The sequence below is a fragment of the Microcaecilia unicolor genome, chromosome 2 (genome assembly GCF_901765095.1).
Source record: "Microcaecilia unicolor chromosome 2, aMicUni1.1, whole genome shotgun sequence".
NCBI lineage: Eukaryota > Metazoa > Chordata > Amphibia > Gymnophiona > Siphonopidae > Microcaecilia > Microcaecilia unicolor.
In genome coordinates this window covers 70,438,649-70,456,383 of record NC_044032.1, presented here as the reverse complement: position 1 = coordinate 70,456,383, position 17,735 = coordinate 70,438,649, and the positions used below count along the sequence as shown (strand labels likewise).

General features: G+C 47.4%; 1 protein-coding gene across 1 annotated transcript in view; it reads right to left on the bottom strand.

Moving 5' to 3' along the window:
• The window catches only part of SPEF2 (sperm flagellar 2), a gene marked incomplete at its 5' end in the record, with an annotated part of 550,273 nt that overhangs the window by 392,250 nt on the left and 140,288 nt on the right, over window positions 1-17,735 (bottom strand). Inside the window, one exon of the mRNA XM_030191922.1 lies at window positions 7,274-7,472. Coding sequence (XP_030047782.1) covers window positions 7,274-7,472 — 199 coding nt within the window. The remainder of the gene's footprint in view (window positions 1-7,273; window positions 7,473-17,735) is intronic.

The following is a 17,735-nucleotide window of genomic DNA, read 5'->3' as shown; positions in this document are numbered from 1 at the left end:
AGGCTTCAATTTTAAACCTCAAATAAAGCATTGTTCACCTCCTGTATAATAGAAATATTCACCTTAAAGTCTTCCTCCACAGCTTGTAAGGCAGATATTTCCTCTAAAATTATTACTCTTTGTTTCTTGTTCTTATAGTTTCAAATTCAATGCATTCATAATTGCAATTAAAGCCTGCCTCAACTTGGTAACCGCATTCCAAATCGTCTCAAGAGAAAATTGTTCAGGGCATTGTTATTGAAATATGAGCTAATAGTAGACTGATCTGACTCCAATGAGGGATCCTTCCAAAGAGGAGAAGAAACTGTCAAAGGAACACCAGGTATCCTTTTCTCCATTCTCAGCATGGTCGGTGCTTCGGGGCCCAGCAAGACTACCACTCCTTAGTCCTGAGCAGCAGCAAATGCTTCAGTCTGCGATTGCTCAGGTCTCACGCTTGTTTCAGGGAAGATGCCTAGCTGCTGTGGCAGTTTTCAGTGAACCGGGCTTAAAGTTGGCTCCTGGCCAGTTAAACAGTGCTTAGTTGGCTAAGCACAAATATTCAGCGTGAGATAGCCGGTTATCTCCGCTGAATATTGGCGCTTAGTGCATAGCAGCTAACCAGCTATACTGCGCAATATAGTCGGCTATCCATGAATATTCAAGCGCTGGCCGGCTAAGCTGAGCAGGCAAATTGGAGCACGTAAGTAGAAATCCTATCTTTGCCTGCTATTAACTTAACCGGCCAACAATAAATATTCACATAGTCGATTAAGTTAGAGCAGGTGGAAAAAATACACCAGATATTCAATGCCGGGCTGTTTCCAGTTACCGGCACTGAATATCCGGAGTCAGTGCTGGTGGCAGCCAACCGTGTGGCCTGCTACCGGCTGAATATCGGGGGGAGGAAGTCTAGCCTAGTAGAATTAAAAACAAAAGAAATCTTGCAGCATCAGACCAACTGATGGAGGAAGAAATACTGTAAGTCTTCTGGCTGCACCACATTTTACATCAGTGATGTCACTAGAATCTTGAATGTCTCTGCCTCCATCTGCTGGTATGGGAACATAACCCATAGAACTGGTCCGGTTTAGCAGGATGATAAGGAATTTCTTGTTGAAAAATTGTAGTACAATGTAGTACAATTAAAGTTATGTCAAATCAAACATGGTAACAAAGCAACATGATGGAGATAGAGACCAAAATGGCCCATCCAGTCTGCCTTCCCCATAAACATCAAGAAGGGGTACAATAAGGGACTTTGGTTGCTTGTTTTCTCTTTTCCTTTCTTTTCTTTCAACAGCTACAAAAGCTCATACAAAAGGTTCCATGTTTGAAAGAGCCTTTTGTAAAATACAATGGAAACTGTGTATGACCTAAGCTGGACCTTCCAGTTCCCATCTCAACATTCTATGTAAAAATGGACCTTTACGTTTTTGAACACCCAGTTAAAGATAGTCAGATCTGGATATCTCCCTCCTGAATATCAATCTATGATGCATGACAGCTGTTACTTACAAATATAAGGTAAGGTACACTCTTATGGCATCATTTGTTACGTGAAGAGCAATTCTATAACCTAACTGTCCACATTTATGTGCACATGACACGTGTAAGTGTTTAGAATACTAGCAGTTATGTACATGCATTCGCAAAAATATCTACTTGCGTGCTAACAGGGCACCTAAGGCGCTATTCAGCAAACACCTGCTTCTTACAAAGGTAGGGCTCCACTTGCACACGTAATTTACAGAACCCATGCATCCCTGCTGCATTTAGGTGCCCACGCTTATACCAACTCTATGGCTGGAGTAATTGCAGGTGCCTAGATGTTAGGCACAACTATACTGGGTTATGCTTGTATTCTATAATAACCTAAATGCCTATCACCGGGTGAGTTGATCTGCCGCGCAGTCGTCCGTCCAGCGATCGCCGAGAACCATCAGGGTTGGCTTCCTCCCAGCCCGGGAGCGCCATGTTGCCTTGAGGCCTTGCACCCCACCAACGGCCCGGCGGTCCACCAGCTCCCCAGCGCCACCGGGGAGCGCAGGCTCTTGCGTCCAGCGAGTCAGGCGGGACAGGAGAAGACGGCGACCAGCCAGCAGGCCTGCCGATGCCCTTTCCGGCGGGCCGACTGGGGCTGCTGCGAGTCAACTGAGGTCCCCCCCCCATCGCGGAGACAGTGTTGACCTGCAGACATCGACCGCCCAGCCGCACCTTCAGTTGCGCCGGCCGTTCGGACGCTCGCCCGGGGAGAGAGGGTGAACAGAAGAGAGGAGCCCGTGAGCGTTGCATGAGCCAAAGAAAACAAGGGAGGAGCGCTTCCCGGCTGACACACGAGGGACCCGCGATGCCGAGACCAGCCCACACGGCACCGGGGTAAGAGAGGACGGACAAGATTCTCTCCACCAGGATCTGAAGACGGACCTCACCATCCCTTGCAGAGCAAGGGATTGGAGTCTTTCCCACACACCCCTTGCATATGGATCTGGTTAAGGGAACCTGAGACTTCATAGATTCCTGGAACAGGATCTTTGACTAATAAAGTCTCCTAAGGTGCCCTAGACTTTACCCCAACCAATAGCCCGACGCCCAGGACTATAGAGTCTTTGCGCCTTGGACGTCACCCCTGATCCTCTAACTGTGAGTATTTACCTACCTCCAAACTGACACCAAAATGAATAGTCAAACTTTTCCTAGCAATCCACTCTCTATCATTGATTCACCTAACACTATCCATCCCACTTGCACCAATCAATATCATATCCATTCTACAAATCCACCAAAAGCTGAATATTAACGCCACACCTCATCAAATTAACAACCACTAAAATGAAGAAAGAATACCCACATACGGACATAACCAACAAAACGGCAAGAAAGGTCATAATAAGCAAACAAAGGAAAGACAACTAAAAAAAATCCACACATCACCAATTATAGAAAAGATTCAAGTGGGCTACATTAATACCAGATCTGTAGTTAACAAAACAACAACAATAACAGACTGGATCACGGCCGAAAACCTCGATCTAATTTTCATTAACGAAACCTGGATCCATGACCAAAAGGATCCCATAATTCTTGACCTATGCCCGCCAGGATACAAAATCACTCACTGGACCAGAAAGGATAAAAGAGGTGGAGGCATAGGCCCAATCTACCACTCCCACTTCATCACTGAAACCATAGCCGAGACCATTACACCCCAACTCGAAATCGCCTCAATTAGGATCCACAACAAATCCCTGCTTGACCATCTGAACTGTGTCTTGTTCTACAGACCACCAGGTAACTGGAACGAAAGCCAGTCAAGCTTCATGGATTTCATCTCAAACACTCATGTAGCTAGCTCTAATATACTAGTTCTAGGAGACATCAACCTTCACCTAGAAGATCCGAACTCTACCAACGCACGTGCATGCAAGGAATTCCTCCACTCATGGGATCGTAAATGGCCACACATACAGCCAACCCACATTAAAGGACACATACTTGACCTCTTCTCACACAAACTGTCCACTGACCAGAACCTGATAATAACAGATATTAAATGGACAGAAACACCTTGGACCGACCACTACAAACGAAACCTATCCCTAAAATGGTGGAAAAAGGGTTCATATCGCACCCAAGAACAAACAACTTACACTACAAGAGGCCAAATAGAACCGAATACATTCTGGCAACATATATATATAATAATGACTGGACAGTACAGACGGACGCCATAAACTTCCTTTCTGAATGGGACGAAAGATGTAGAAACATGTAGGCACCCTTACGAACAAGAACCTCGCACAGACACAATCCAGTACCATGGTTCAACGATGAACTGAAAAAACTAAAAACACAAACCAGAAAGTTTGAACGAGCATGGAAAAAAATAAAAGATGATCACACACTCAACGCTTGGAAGCAAATACATAGAAAATATAAATACGCAATAAGACAAGCCAAAAGGTCATACTACAAAACCAAAATAGGACCAGATCACAAAGACACAAAACAAAACTATACCAACTTGTACACAAACTACTGGACTCCACCCCAGTCACCACAACCAACTCAGACATCCCATCGGCAGATGATCTAGCCAAATACTTCAATGAAAAAACTGTAAAATTACGAAACAGCCTTCCTCACAACACTGCCGATATCGAAACTTTCATCAATGGCTTAGATCCAACCTTAGGAGAATTCCCAGCAGATCGTATCTGGTCAAAATTTGCTCCCCTCACTGCCAAAACAATGGCTCAAGCGATTAACAGGGCAGCTGGCACTCACTGCAAACTGGACACCTGCCCTAGTCACCTTTTAAAATCCGCCCCTGCTCGCTTCATAACAGATATCACATCCCACATAAACTTCATGCTCCAACAAGGCCTCTTCCCAAAGGAGAACGGCAACATTCTACTCACCCCCTTACCAAAAGATACCAAAAAGAAAACAAACAACATCACCAATTACCGCCCAGTAGCATCTATCCCACTAGCAGTCAAGTGATGGAAAGTATGGTAACCAAACAACTGACCGACTACATACACAAATTCTCAATACTACATGAATCATAATCAGGATTCCGACCCCACCACAGCACCGAAACAGTGCTAACCACCCTCCTGGCCAAATTCAAACAGGATATAGCAACAGGCAAAAGTCCAAGACTAAAACTTAGATGTTTTGAGCTAGACCTGTTTTTGCGTATGACTGGTAGCGCTATAGAAGTGATTTATAGTAGTAGTAGTTTTTAAGACTAAAACTTAGATGTTTTGAGCTAGACCTGTTTTTATAACGAATAGCTGCAGTGGGAATTGAACCCACTTCCCAGGATCAAAGTCTGCTGCACTAATCACTAGGCTACTTCTCTACTCCACACAAGAGGTGCCCCAAATGACCAGATGACCACTGGAGGGAATCGGGACTCACTTCCCCTTGCTCCCCCAGTGGTCACAATACCCCTCCCACCCCCCCAAAAAATGTGATTAAAATATTACTTGCCAATCTCTATACCAGCCTCAGATGTTATACTCAGGTCCATTAGAATAGCATGGAGGTCCCTGGAGTAGTCTAGTAGTGGTGCAGTGCACTGCAGACAGGTGGACCCAGGCTTCTACCTCCCCCTACTTGTTACACTTGTGGAAGAAACTGTGAGCCCTCCAAAACCCACCAGAAACCCACTGTACCCACATATGGGTGCTCCCTTCACCTGTAAGGGCTATGGTAGTGGTGTACAGTTGGGGGTGGTGTTTTTTGTGGGGCTCAGCAGACAAGGTAAGGGAACAATGGTGAGATGTGTACTTGGGAGCATTTTATAAAGTCCACTGCAGTGCCCCCAAGGATGCCCTATTGCTTTCCTGGGTTGTCACTTTTCCACTATTCTACCTGATGCCAAGCTTTCTATTTTATTATAACATCTTACCCTTGTGTCTATTGCTTATCATTAGATTTGGGCTTTGAATTCAGATCTATAGATGAAAAGGAGGCCTCATTACATATATCTAAATGACAGAGTGCTATTTTTCCATACTTCATAGCAAGAGTGTTCATTCCCTAATTACCTGTCCCAGTACAACTGAAGCTTTTAGCTCCTCAGTGTATGTAAATGGTTTCATCCCTGTGTGGATTCTCTGATGCCATGTGAGGCTTTCTTTCCAACCAAAGCTTTTACCACACTCAAGACATGTAAATGGTTTCACTCCTGTGTGTATTTTCTGGTGCATTGTGAGGTTTACCTCATGACCAAAGCTTTTACCAGACTCTATACATGCAAATGATTTCTCTTCCGCACTTTCTGATGCACTTTGAGATTTACATTACAACCAAAGCTTTTACCACACTTACAAAATGTGAATCATTTCACTTTATTGTGGATTTTCTTGTGTATTTTGTACGTTTTGCATTTGGATGTATTTATTTCAAAATGGACCAAAAAATACAACATCCAAATCACAAAACGTTTTTCCAAATAGCATTTTCAAAAGGAAGAGAGACTTTTTTTTTTGCAGAAAATGACCTTTCCTGTTCTGATTTTGAACGTTTTACAAAAAACGTCCAAATTCAGACTTAGATGTCATATCCAAAAATGCCCCTTGTGCATTTGACTTGCCCAAAGTCACAAGGAGCAGCAGTAGGAATTGAACCCATGTTGCCAGGATCAAAGGCCGCTGCACTAACCATTAAGCCACTCCTCCTCTGTTTTGGCTGTTTTGCATTTGGATGTTTTTTTTTTAAAACGGTCCAAAAAAAAGGCCGTCCAAATCACAAGATGTCCATAGCATTTTTGAACACAAAAGATAGACGTCTATCTTTTTCGAAAATGACCTTCTTTCCTGTTCAGAATTTGGATGTTTTTGTAAAACGTCCAAATTCTGATTTAGACATTCTATCGAAAATGCCCCTCTGTGTTCCATTATAGAACAGGCACCTACCACACAGCCTCAGGGAGCTTAAATAGAGATGCACAGTTATAGTGCTGCCCCTTAAGAGTGTAATTTTATAGCTGGTTGCCTAGGTTTGGAGGGCAATTGTGCCTCTTTTTAGCCTGTTTTATAAAGACAAACAGGTGCATATTTGGCTTTATAAAATACTAGAGGTAAACCTGGATTGAAGCCATGGGCATTTATGCATGTACACAGGTATTTTAAAAACAGAGAGTGCTCTGCCCAAATTCTGCCCTTGAACATGCTTACATGTGGGTTTCACAAAAGTACATTCTTTCTTAGCACCGTGTGTATTTTTATGCATGTAACACCTGGGATAATTTTATAATATAGACTTTACTTATGAAAAATCCTTTATACAATTACTTCTTAAGAGTATAACCAGCACAAGCTAGACTTGTACATCTTGTGCCCCTATATTAACTTTGGTTCTGCCAAAAAAAAATCAGTTCCGATTATGTCAGTGGTATAAATCTCTCAAGTAAAAAGTATCCAGACACTGCACCTATCTGGGTAGATGATCTGATGGCGCAAATTGCTGGTAGGGAAATGTATACAGTATACTCTAACAGTAAATTAATTCCCTAGACTATGGTCACCTTTGCTGTGCAGACTTCATCACTGAATGTCCAGCAAGCTACCTGCTCAACTAGCCTTCACTGTGAAAAGAGAAATTAGTATGCTTCATCACAGTCTGAAAGAAATGCATTAGGTTGTGCGAGAGAGAGAGAGAGAGAGAGAGAGAGAGAGAGAGAGAGAGAGAGAGAGAGAGCCTGTATGTGTGAGTGTGTGTTTTTTAAAGTATCAAGAGGGCAATTTCCCGTCACTACACATGTCATGCTGCACCTCACCTCTTGTGCCTCATGGGCTCCCAGTTGTTCCATTAAGATTTTTCGTCGCCTTTTTTCCCGCTGCTCCCGTGCCATGTGGTCTTCTTCCAAGCGTTTCTGAATACTTCTTATGTATTCATCAGTTGAATCTGGTTTTAACAAAGCTGGAGCTGGGGCTACTACAGAGGACACTGAGCTAATTCCTTCCAACTGGGTACTTCTGAAATTGAAATTGTTACAATGAAATTTCTTCTTTTTTCCTTTTTAAAAATTTTTTAAGGAATAAACTATTTTCTACTTCTGGAAGTTACTGTATTTCCTCAATTCTAAGATGCCATTGATTCTAAGATGGACCCCCCCCCCCCCCCCCCATTTTTTTTTTTTTTAAGTGGACAAATAAACCTTCGATTCTAAGACGCCATCAATTCTAAGATGCATCCCCATTTTGTAAAAGTTAAGGAAAAATTAAGACATACCTGATACTTTTCTTTCCTTTAGTCGCAGCAGATGAATCCAGGAACTGGTGGGTTGTATCCGTCTACCAGCAGGTGGAGATAGAGAACACTAAAAAACAGGCAGTGACCCTCTGTGTACTGGTCCTACTCCCTTTAGTATAACACCAATCCCAAAGCAGAGAAAAGAACAGGAAAATCACGTAACTCACAATAAAAGAAAACACACTCAACCAGAGTGAACAATACTCAAACTGAGTAACTAACGGCATTGCCTAACACAGATTCTGCTGAAAATGAACACAGACTGCAACAGGGAGGGATCCTGGATTTATCTGCTGCGACTAAAGGAAAGAAAATTATCAGGTATGTCTTAATTTTTCCTTCCTTAGTTTCAGCATCAGATGAATCCAGGAACTGGTGGGATGTGCACAAGCACTCCCTAGACTGGGCGGGAAATTGCAGCTCCCCGAAAGAGAACTGCTGCCCCAAAGTGCGTGTCTTCCCTTGCAGCCACATCCAAACGATAATGTTTAGCAAAAGAAAGATGTGACGCCCACGTCGCCGCCCGACAGATCTGGAGAACCGAAAACAGACTCGTCTCCACCCAATAAGAAGCCTGAGCCCGAGTGGAATGCGCTTTCAGCGCCTCCGGAGGAGACTTCCCCGACAGAAGATAAGCTGAAACAATTGTCTCTTTGAGCCACCGCACCACTGTAGCCTTAGACGCAGCAAACCCCCGTCGCGGCCCAGCAAAAAGGATGAACAAGTGATCTGAACCCGGAAACTCATTCGACATCTGCAAGTACTGCCAAAGAACACGCCGGACATCCAAAAGGCGCAGTCGCTGAAAGGAATCCGGACAATCCTCTTTCCGGAAAGAAGGTTGAAAAAGCGGCTGATTCAAATGAAACGCCAACACCACCTTAGGAAGAAACGAAGGAACCGTACAAACCGTAAGCCCGGATTCCGAAAATTGTAAAAAAGGATCGCAACACGACAGGGCCTGAATCTCCGACACCCTCCGGGCCGACGCCACAGCCACCAAAAACACCACTTTAAGCGTAAGATCTTTTTGAGATGCCTGCCTAAGAGGTTCAAAGGGCACCGACAGCAACACATGCAAAACCAGCTTCAAACTCCACGTAGGACACGGACAACGCAATGGCGGCCAAAGCTTCAAGACTCCCCACAAAAATCGCACCACATCTGGGTGAGCCGCAATCGACGCACCCACGACCAGGCCTCTGAAACACGCCAGTGCTGCCACCTGTACCTGCACAGAATTGTAGGCCAGTCCTTTTTGCAAACCTTCCTGCAAGAAAGCCAACATCTGGGAAACCGAAGCCCGCATAGGCGACCATGCATGAGCGTCACACCTCGCTTCAAAAACATGCCAAACCCGAGCGTAAGCTGTAGTCGTAAATCGTTTGCGAGCCCTCAGCAAAGTAGTTATCACTTCCTCCAAATAACCTTTCCTCCTTAACTTTGCCCTCTCAAGAGCCAAGCCGTAAGGCCAAAGCAGCAAGGATCTTCCATAGCAACTGGACCCTGATGCAGAAGGCCCGGAAGAAGCAGAAGCCAGAACGGATCCTTGACCAGAAGCCGCCTCAAATCCGCATACCACCGAGTGAAGGCGAATCCGCTGAAGAACCACGACCGATCAATGGCCAGGGGGGAAACACACAGAGAAGCGTGGAAGGTGGCCACAGTTGAGAGAGGGCAACTAGCCCCTCTGATCCGTGCTCTCGTCTTCTGCTGAAGAATCGCACTACTTTGGAGTTGGAACTGGACGCCATGAGATCTATCCCTGGAGTGCCCCACTTGCTGCATATCAGCTGAAACGCTTCCGTAGCCAACTTCCATTCCGTGGGATCTAGAGCGTGACGACTGAGAGGGATTGTAGCACTTCTATCACCTCAGATGTGGCCGCCCGACTCTCCACCTCCGAGTCCGCACGGATCAGCCAACTGTCCAGATAAGGATGGACTCTGACTCCCTCTTTCCGCAAAAACACCGCTGCTGCTGCCACCACCACCACCACCGCCACCACCACCATCACCTTGGAAAAGGTGCAAAGCGCCCAAACGGCAAGGCGAGGAACTGAAAATGTTGTCCCAAGATCGCAAACTGCAGAAATCTCTGATGAGGAGGCCAAATTGGGATATGCAGATACGCCTCCTTGAGATCTATCGAGGTGAGAAACTCCCCAGGCTACACTGCTGCTATCACCGACCGCAGAGTCTCCAAGTGCCGAACCATCAGAGACTTGTTCACCTTCCGTAAGTCGAGCACCAGCCGAAAGGAACCCCCTTTCCGGGGTACCACAAAAATAAATAGAATAGCGACCTTCCCGAAGCTCGGACTGAGGCACAGGAAGTACCACTCCTAACGCCAAGAGAGCACAATGTTTCTGCCACTGCTTTCTGCTTTCCGACTGTAGCGCAGCAGGACTCCAAAAAGGCATCCTTGGTGCCAGCAATTCCAACTTGTATCCGTGCTCTATCAGATTGAGGACCCAAAGGTCTGACGTGATCTTGGCCCACTCCCCCAGAAACAGGGTCAAACAACCTCCAATGCAAGGAATGGAAGAGTGGACCGGAACCCCATCATTGGGAAGCTTGGTTAGTGCCTCCCTGTCGCTGAACAGAACCAGCAGCCTTTTTGTCCAGACGAAAGGAACGCTGCTGAAATCTAGAATGCTGAAAAGGAGCAGAGGCCCTACCAGGATGATAACGCTGCAACTCCCGAAACCTTGGTCTCGTCGAAGAAGAGAGGCCCGGATTTGGGTCTGTCCTCCAGCAAACGCTGAGTCTTGGAATCTCCCAAATCTTTTCCTAATCCTCTCCGAACAGCAGCTTACCCCTAAAGGGCAACTTCGTGAGCCGCTGCTTTGAAGCCATATCAGCCGCCCAGTGGCGCAGCCATAGCAGCCGTCGAGCAGAGACCGCCAGAGACATCTGCTTAGCTGAGGCCCTAACCAAATCATAAAGAGCATCAGCCAAATACGCAAGCCCTGACTCCATAAGAGGGGCAACCTCCGCCAAAGAAGCCGAGACCTCCAACTCCTGCTGCATAGCTTGTTGAAGCCAAGACAGACAGGCCCGTGCTGCATACGAACTACAAACTGAGGCCTGCAGAGTCAAGGCCAAAACCTCAAAGGCGCACTTTAAGGAGGCCTCCAAACGGCGATCCTGCATGTCCTTGAGGGCAATGCCCCCCTCCATTGGAAGAGTGGTCTTCTTGGTGACTGCCGTAACCAGGGAATCTACCTTCGGAAAGGCGAAGAGGCTCAAATGAGACTCTCCCACCAGACACAGGCGAGCCATAGTGCGAGCTACCTTTAGGTTCCCCTCAGGCTCCGACCACTGGTCCGAAATAAGCTCCTGAATAGCTTCATGGACAGGAAAAGCTCGTTTCAGCTTCCTAGTGCTAGCCATTTTAACATTCACGGCTGCCGCAGCCACTGCTTCAGAATCTTGAATATTCAGCGCCCGCAAGGACTCAGAAATGAGAGAAGGCAACTCGACTCTATGAAAAATCCGCACCGCCTTAGTGTCATCTTGTTCCTCCTGAACAAGTTCGCCTTCTTCAAGATCTCTGAGTCCCGAGTTCAACGACCCTCTGGTGGACCCTCTGGCCCCCTCAGAGAAGGCTGTGGCCCCAGCGAAGCCACCGAGCCCGTCTCAGACCCTGACCACAGCCTCCTGCACTTCAGCGCTGGCGGGGCCTCAGGAAATGATGACGCAGCTCCGACCCCCAAACCTGACCCCACCTAGTCTGAAGGGAAAGAAGACTGCAGAGGAGACACCAAAACACCTGGAGAGGCCTTTCTTAATAAAAATGCCTGGTGCATAAGCAAAATAAACTCGGGGGAAAATGGATCTCCTGGCCCCTGAGTTGTCACAGTCTCCGATGCTACCGGCCCCCGAGACTCCTCAGGCAACTGGCTGCCCTCTGCTAGCCTCTTCACCAATACCGTGCGCTCCTCTGCCTCCGGGACCACGCTGGGAGCGTCCCCCGGCGAATACAAAATGGCGCCCACCATGAGCTGCGGAGCGCGAGAAATCCCATCGGAGATCGCCGCTGCCCTTGACTCCTCCATGCAGCCGAAGCTGCAGAGTCCCGCTATGCTGCGCCTTTTCCCACAGCGCAAACAGCACTTGGCAGTCTCAGCTGCCATGACCAGCAGCGCTGACGGCTCGTGGGAATGCAGGGACCGGCAGAGAAATAAACAGCACTCAACCTTTCAACAAGGGCGGCAAAGTCCGTCCCCAGAGGAGCTGCCAAACGGCTTCCCAATCCTCCAGCACCCAGTCCCACAGAGCTTTGGTCTGGGAACGTGATGCAGCTGCTGCCTGAGTGCCGATTTTGATCTAAACTGTTTTTTTTCTTTTTTCTTTTACTGTGAGCCAAAATACAGACAGACACAGAATCCACAGCACCAGCAAATGACTGGGAGCAGGGGAATCAATGGTAAGACAGGGACCTGAAAAAAACAAGTATGCCTTTAAAGTGGGCACCATCAGCCACACACCCCAGCTCAACTGGCACCCCAGGAGCCCCCTCAACACAGACAATCCAGGGAGCTGGCAAGCTCCGTCCACCACCTGCTGGAGATAGAGTTGTACTAAAGCGAGTAGGACCAGTACACAGAGGGTCACTGCCTGTTTTTGTGTTCTCTATCTCCACCTGCTGGTAGACAGATACAACCCACCAGTTCCTGGATTCATCTGCTGCTGAAGCTAAGGAAAACTATAGTACATAAACATATGCAGAAGAAAAAGCACAAACGCATTTATTTGCAGGACAGAGTAGCAGTAGAATACCCGAAGGCAGGGGGATGGCCATGATTCAATTTATTATAGGGGAGGAGGGCCCAGGGGTGGACTGGTGGGCAATGCTTTTTCTCTCTACTCCCCCCCTACCCCCCAGCCCCATTAGTAATGTTACCGTTGCTAGCAGGGATACCCGATCCCCATCAGCCGATGAGATCTGCCCCATGCCGGCACTCCTCATGCATGCTCAGTTCATGCGTGAACTGAGCATGTGCAAGGAGTATCAGTGTCAGTGGCTGGAAAAGAGGCCGTTGACTTTTCGCTGCTGAGGCAGCACTGGGAAAGCAACTCTCATCAGTTGGCAAGGACTAGGCATCCCTACCAACCCTTCAACAGGGATGGTACTTTGCTTGTGGAGGGGGCTTAATCTCAAACTGGATGTCTTACAGTGCCTCTGGCATAGTGATGATGTGAGTTATTCCATAGTGTAACAGGTGGATCCCAAACCATGAATGCTATAGTTAAGTGTCAGACATTGTTTGTGGGGCCCACTCCGTGTGCTGCAGTTTTTCCTTCTTGATAATGATTAATAAAGTATTCCTTTTTCTTTAAGATTTTAGTGTAAGTAGGCACGTGCCTGACTATTTTTCTTTATGCTACCATTACCTTCTACCCATATACTGGTATCTTTTATACCGACATTTCTTTTATGACATCACATGTTTTGAGCTCTCTTGATGAAAAATCGACGATCATGATGGTTTGTCCCTGATTCAATCTATTGCTGTTTAACAATATAAAAAGTATGGTATTTTGAAAGTAAACTGTTAAGGAGTGTGCCAAATACTGCAGACAGTGGTGGCCCTAGCATTAGGCCAACTGAGGCGGGGGGCCTCAAGCGCCACTCTCCATGGATCGGCATCTCCCCCCTTCCCTCCTCAACCATTAATTCCCATAGGTTGCCCTGCTGCTGGCACCGGCCTCTTCTACTATGGCCTGCCTCTTGACGTAACTTCCTGTTTCCTCAGAGGCAGGGCAGCCTACAAGAATCGCTGCCACTGCCACATTTTGGAAAAGAAAAAAAAAAGAAAGTAAATGCAAGGAAGACGGTTGAGGAGGAGGAGGGGGAGATACCAGACTGTGGCCGGGTGGGGGCGGGGCGGCATCTCATCCCTGCCTCAGGCAGCAAATTTCCTTGGGCCACTCCTGATCATTGATTTCCATTTAGGCGGCCCATGGCTACGTGATTTGTAATTTTTGTCATAGATTCTAAGAAGCCATTGAGTGTAAGCCACACCTACTTTCCACACACATTAAAATGAGTAAAAATATGCATCTTAGAGTCGAATATATACTTGTTAAAATAGACATTTAATCAGAATAAAAACCTGTTAAGAGGGCAAATCTGTAAAGGGACACCTATCTGAAGTTTATTCTGCAAAAGAAAGTAGACACTTCCTTTCCTTTATAGCAGAGTATCTTAACCCTTTTTGGTTCCCACATCCCTTTAACTGAGCAATGAAACCTTCGCACCCCCTTCCTAAACCACGTCTACTAATGACTAGCTACATATGTCACTGTTAGCTGCTATCAGTGCTAATATGTCACTAAAATTAAGGTAGTGCACAGTTATATTACCAATAACTGTCCTAACTGCCTTCACTCTGTCTAGCAAGTTTTCATAATTTATCTCAGATTTCAAGACCCATCTCTGCACCCCATCTGACCTTTTTCCGTATCCCTTGAGGGTATGAGTAACTCTGGTGAAGAAATCTGGCTTTACAGAATACTAGAATAGTAGCACAAATGTGTATATAATTTAGACATGGTCATTTATACTAGCCACTGAGCTGATGTAAATGTTTGTGCCTATATGGTTCAAACATGTATATAACATACAGTATTCCATCATTTAAATGCTTAACTGTGTACTCCACTCACATTCCACATAGTCCCTCTCCATATGTATGTTTATCTTCAAATTATGTGCCATTGCATTTAGGCACCATTATATAGAATAGTAGGTAGCCAGAATATTGCTTTCTATGCGCATATTTGCACATATACTCAGATATGGGCTGGTATTCTGGTCATTTCCCCACATTCTTGGCACCCTCTTTATAGAATTAGCCCCATATAAGGGTAATTTCCAAAGCATTTCTGAAGGTAAAGCAATGCTTTATGCAGAAAAATAGGCAGACCCCAGATTAAGGCACCCAACCCCCAGACAGAATCAGTATGTGTGAAATAGCATATCACTGTAGTGTTGTTGGACTCATGACTTTTCCATAGGACATCAAGGGGTTGATATTCCAAAGAGTTTAACCAGGCTGGTTAAACCCTGCTAAGCTAGCCATCTGGCAATATTCAGCGGCACTTAAATGGGTAGTGCTGCTGAATATTGCCTGTGACCGTCTAGGCACTGTTCAGTTAATGCAAGGGTGGCCCAAGAGTGGCTTGGGAGAAGTCATAAACTTATCCGATTCACAGTGATATTTTATCCGCTAACCATTAAGTAGATAAAGTTAAGACAGCAAAAAGGTAAAATTATGTATAATCATACCTGATAATTTTCTTTCCATTAATCATAGCTGATCAATCCATAGACTGGTGGGTTGTGTCCATCTACCAGCAGGTGGAGATAGAGAGCAAACTTTTGCCTCCCTATATGTGGTCATGTGCTGCCGGAAACTCCTCAGTATGTCGATATCAAAGCTCCATCCGCAGGACTCAGCACTTAGAGAATTACACCCACGAAGGGACACTCTGCCCAGCTCACCACCGCCGAAACGGGGGAGGGGAATTAACCCAGCTCATCCCCACACAAGTGGGGGAGGGGAATCCGTCCAGCTCATCCCCGCAGAGCGGGGGAGGGACACCACACCCGCCGATGCGGGGGGATCTGGCTTATCCTGCAACCGCAACCGCGGGAGGAGCTGACTGACCCTAACACCGCCGAAGCGGGAGGGGTACAAAGCTGCCCTACAGCCGCACGAAGCGGGAGGGAGTGCCGGCAGAATTTTAAGTCTCAATCCAGCCCCGTAAAACGGAGGGGAGAGGAATGCAGCAGCTCACTGTAACACAAACTCGTCTTAACTCTTGAAGAATCCAAGTGAAAAAACTTGAACACGAAGTCTTTCTGAAGTAACTGAAGACTAAACTTGAACCTGAAATGCAACCAGAATAAAAACAGTACAGATATCTGGGAGGGGCTATGGATTGATCAGCTATGATTAATGGAAAGAAAATTATCAGGTATGATTATACATAATTTTACCTTCCATATCATCAAGCTGATCAATCCATAGACTGGTGGGATGTACCGAAGCAGTACTCACCCAGGGCGGGACATTGAAATCCCTGACCTCAACACTGAAGCTCCAAACCGGGCCTCCGCCCGTGCAGCCACAGTCAAACGGTAATGCTTGGAGAATGTATGAGCCGAAGCCCAAGTTGCCGCCTTGCATATCTCTTCCAAGGAGACGGATCCGGCCTCTGCCATCGAGGCCGCCTGAGCTCTTGTGGAGTGAGCCTTCAGCTGGATAGGCGGCACCTTCCCCGCGGCCACATAAGCCGCTGCAATGGCTTCCTTGACCCATCTTGCCACTGTAGGCTTAGCAGCCTGCAGACCCTTACGAGGACCTGCACACAGGACAAACAGATGATCTGACTTCCGGAAATCATTGGTCACTTCCAAGTATCTGATGATGACTCGTCTCACATCCAGATATTTAAGAGCAGAGTACTCCTCTGGGTAGTCCTCCCTACGAAAGGAAGGGAGACAGAGCTCCTGATTCACATGGAATCGAGAAACAATCTTGGGCAGGAAGGAAGGCACTGTGCGAATAGTCACTCCTGCCTCAGTGAACTGCAGAAAAGGCTCTCGACAAGAGAGCGCCTGGAGCTCGGAAACTCTTCTGGCTGAAGTGATAGCCACCAAAAAGACTGCTTTCAACGTCAGGTCTTTCAGAGATGCCCTCGACAAGGGTTCAAAAGGCGGCTTCTGCAATGCTCTTAGCACCAGGTTGAGATTCCACGCAGGCACCACTGAGTGCAGAGGAGGGCGCAGGTGATTAACTCCCTTGAGAAAGCGCACCACATCTGGCTGCGAAGCCAGGGAAACACCCTTCAGGCGGCCCCTGAAGCAAGCCAGAGCCGCTACCTGGACTTTAAGGGAACTGAGCGACAGGCCTTTCTCTAGACCTTCTTGCAGGAACGCCAACACTGAAGAAATTGGAGCAGTGAAGGGAGAAAGTGAGCCTGCTTCACACCACGCTGCAAAGATACGCCAAACCCTGGCGTAAGCAGTAGAAGTAGAGCGCTTCCTCGCTCTCAGCATAGTGGCGATGACCTTGTCTGAGAAGCCCTTCTTCCTCAGACGCTGCCGCTCAATAGCCAGGCCGTAAGACCAAAGGGGGAGGGATCCTCCATCACCACGGGACCCTGATGTAACAGGCCCCGCTCCACTGGCAGTCGCAGAGGATCGTCGACTGAGAGCCTGATCAAGTCCGCATACCAGGGACGTCTGGGCCAATCCGGACCCACCAGGATTACCCTGCCGGGATGCTTTGCCACCCGGTCTAGCACCCTGCCCAACATGGGCCAGGGCGGGAACACATAGAGAAGCTCTTGTGTCGGCCACTGTTGGAGAAGAGCATCTACTCCCAGGGATCGAGGGTCCCGTCCTCTGCTGAAGAAGCGCGGCACTTGGCAATTGGCCGATGACGCCATCAGATCTAGGCTCGGCTGGCCCCAGCGCTTCGTGATGTCCAAGAACGCCTGAGCAGATAGCTGCCACTCTCCGGGCTCCAAGGTATGGCGACTGAGAAAGTCCGCCTTGACATTCATGACTCCGGCAATGTGGGCCGCTGAAAGCTGCTCCAGGTTCGCTTCCGCCCACTGGCATAGATTCATAGCCTCCTTGGCTAGAGGGGCGCTCTTGGTACCTCCCTGGCGGTTGACATAGGCCACAGCCGTGGCATTGTCCGACAGAACCCGTACTGGTTTCAACGCCAGTACAGGGATGAACTCCAAAAGCGCCAACCGAATGGCTCTGAGTTCCAGGAGGTTGATAGACCACTTTGCCTCTGCAGGAGACCAGAGTCCCTGCGCTGTCCTTCCCAAGCAGTGGGCTCCCCAGCCCGACAAGGAAGCGTCCGTCGTGATGACAATCCACTCTGGGGTCACCAGAGGCATTCCTGCAGACAATCTGTCCATCTGCGTCCACCAGCTCAGCGCCTTGCGCACTGCTGG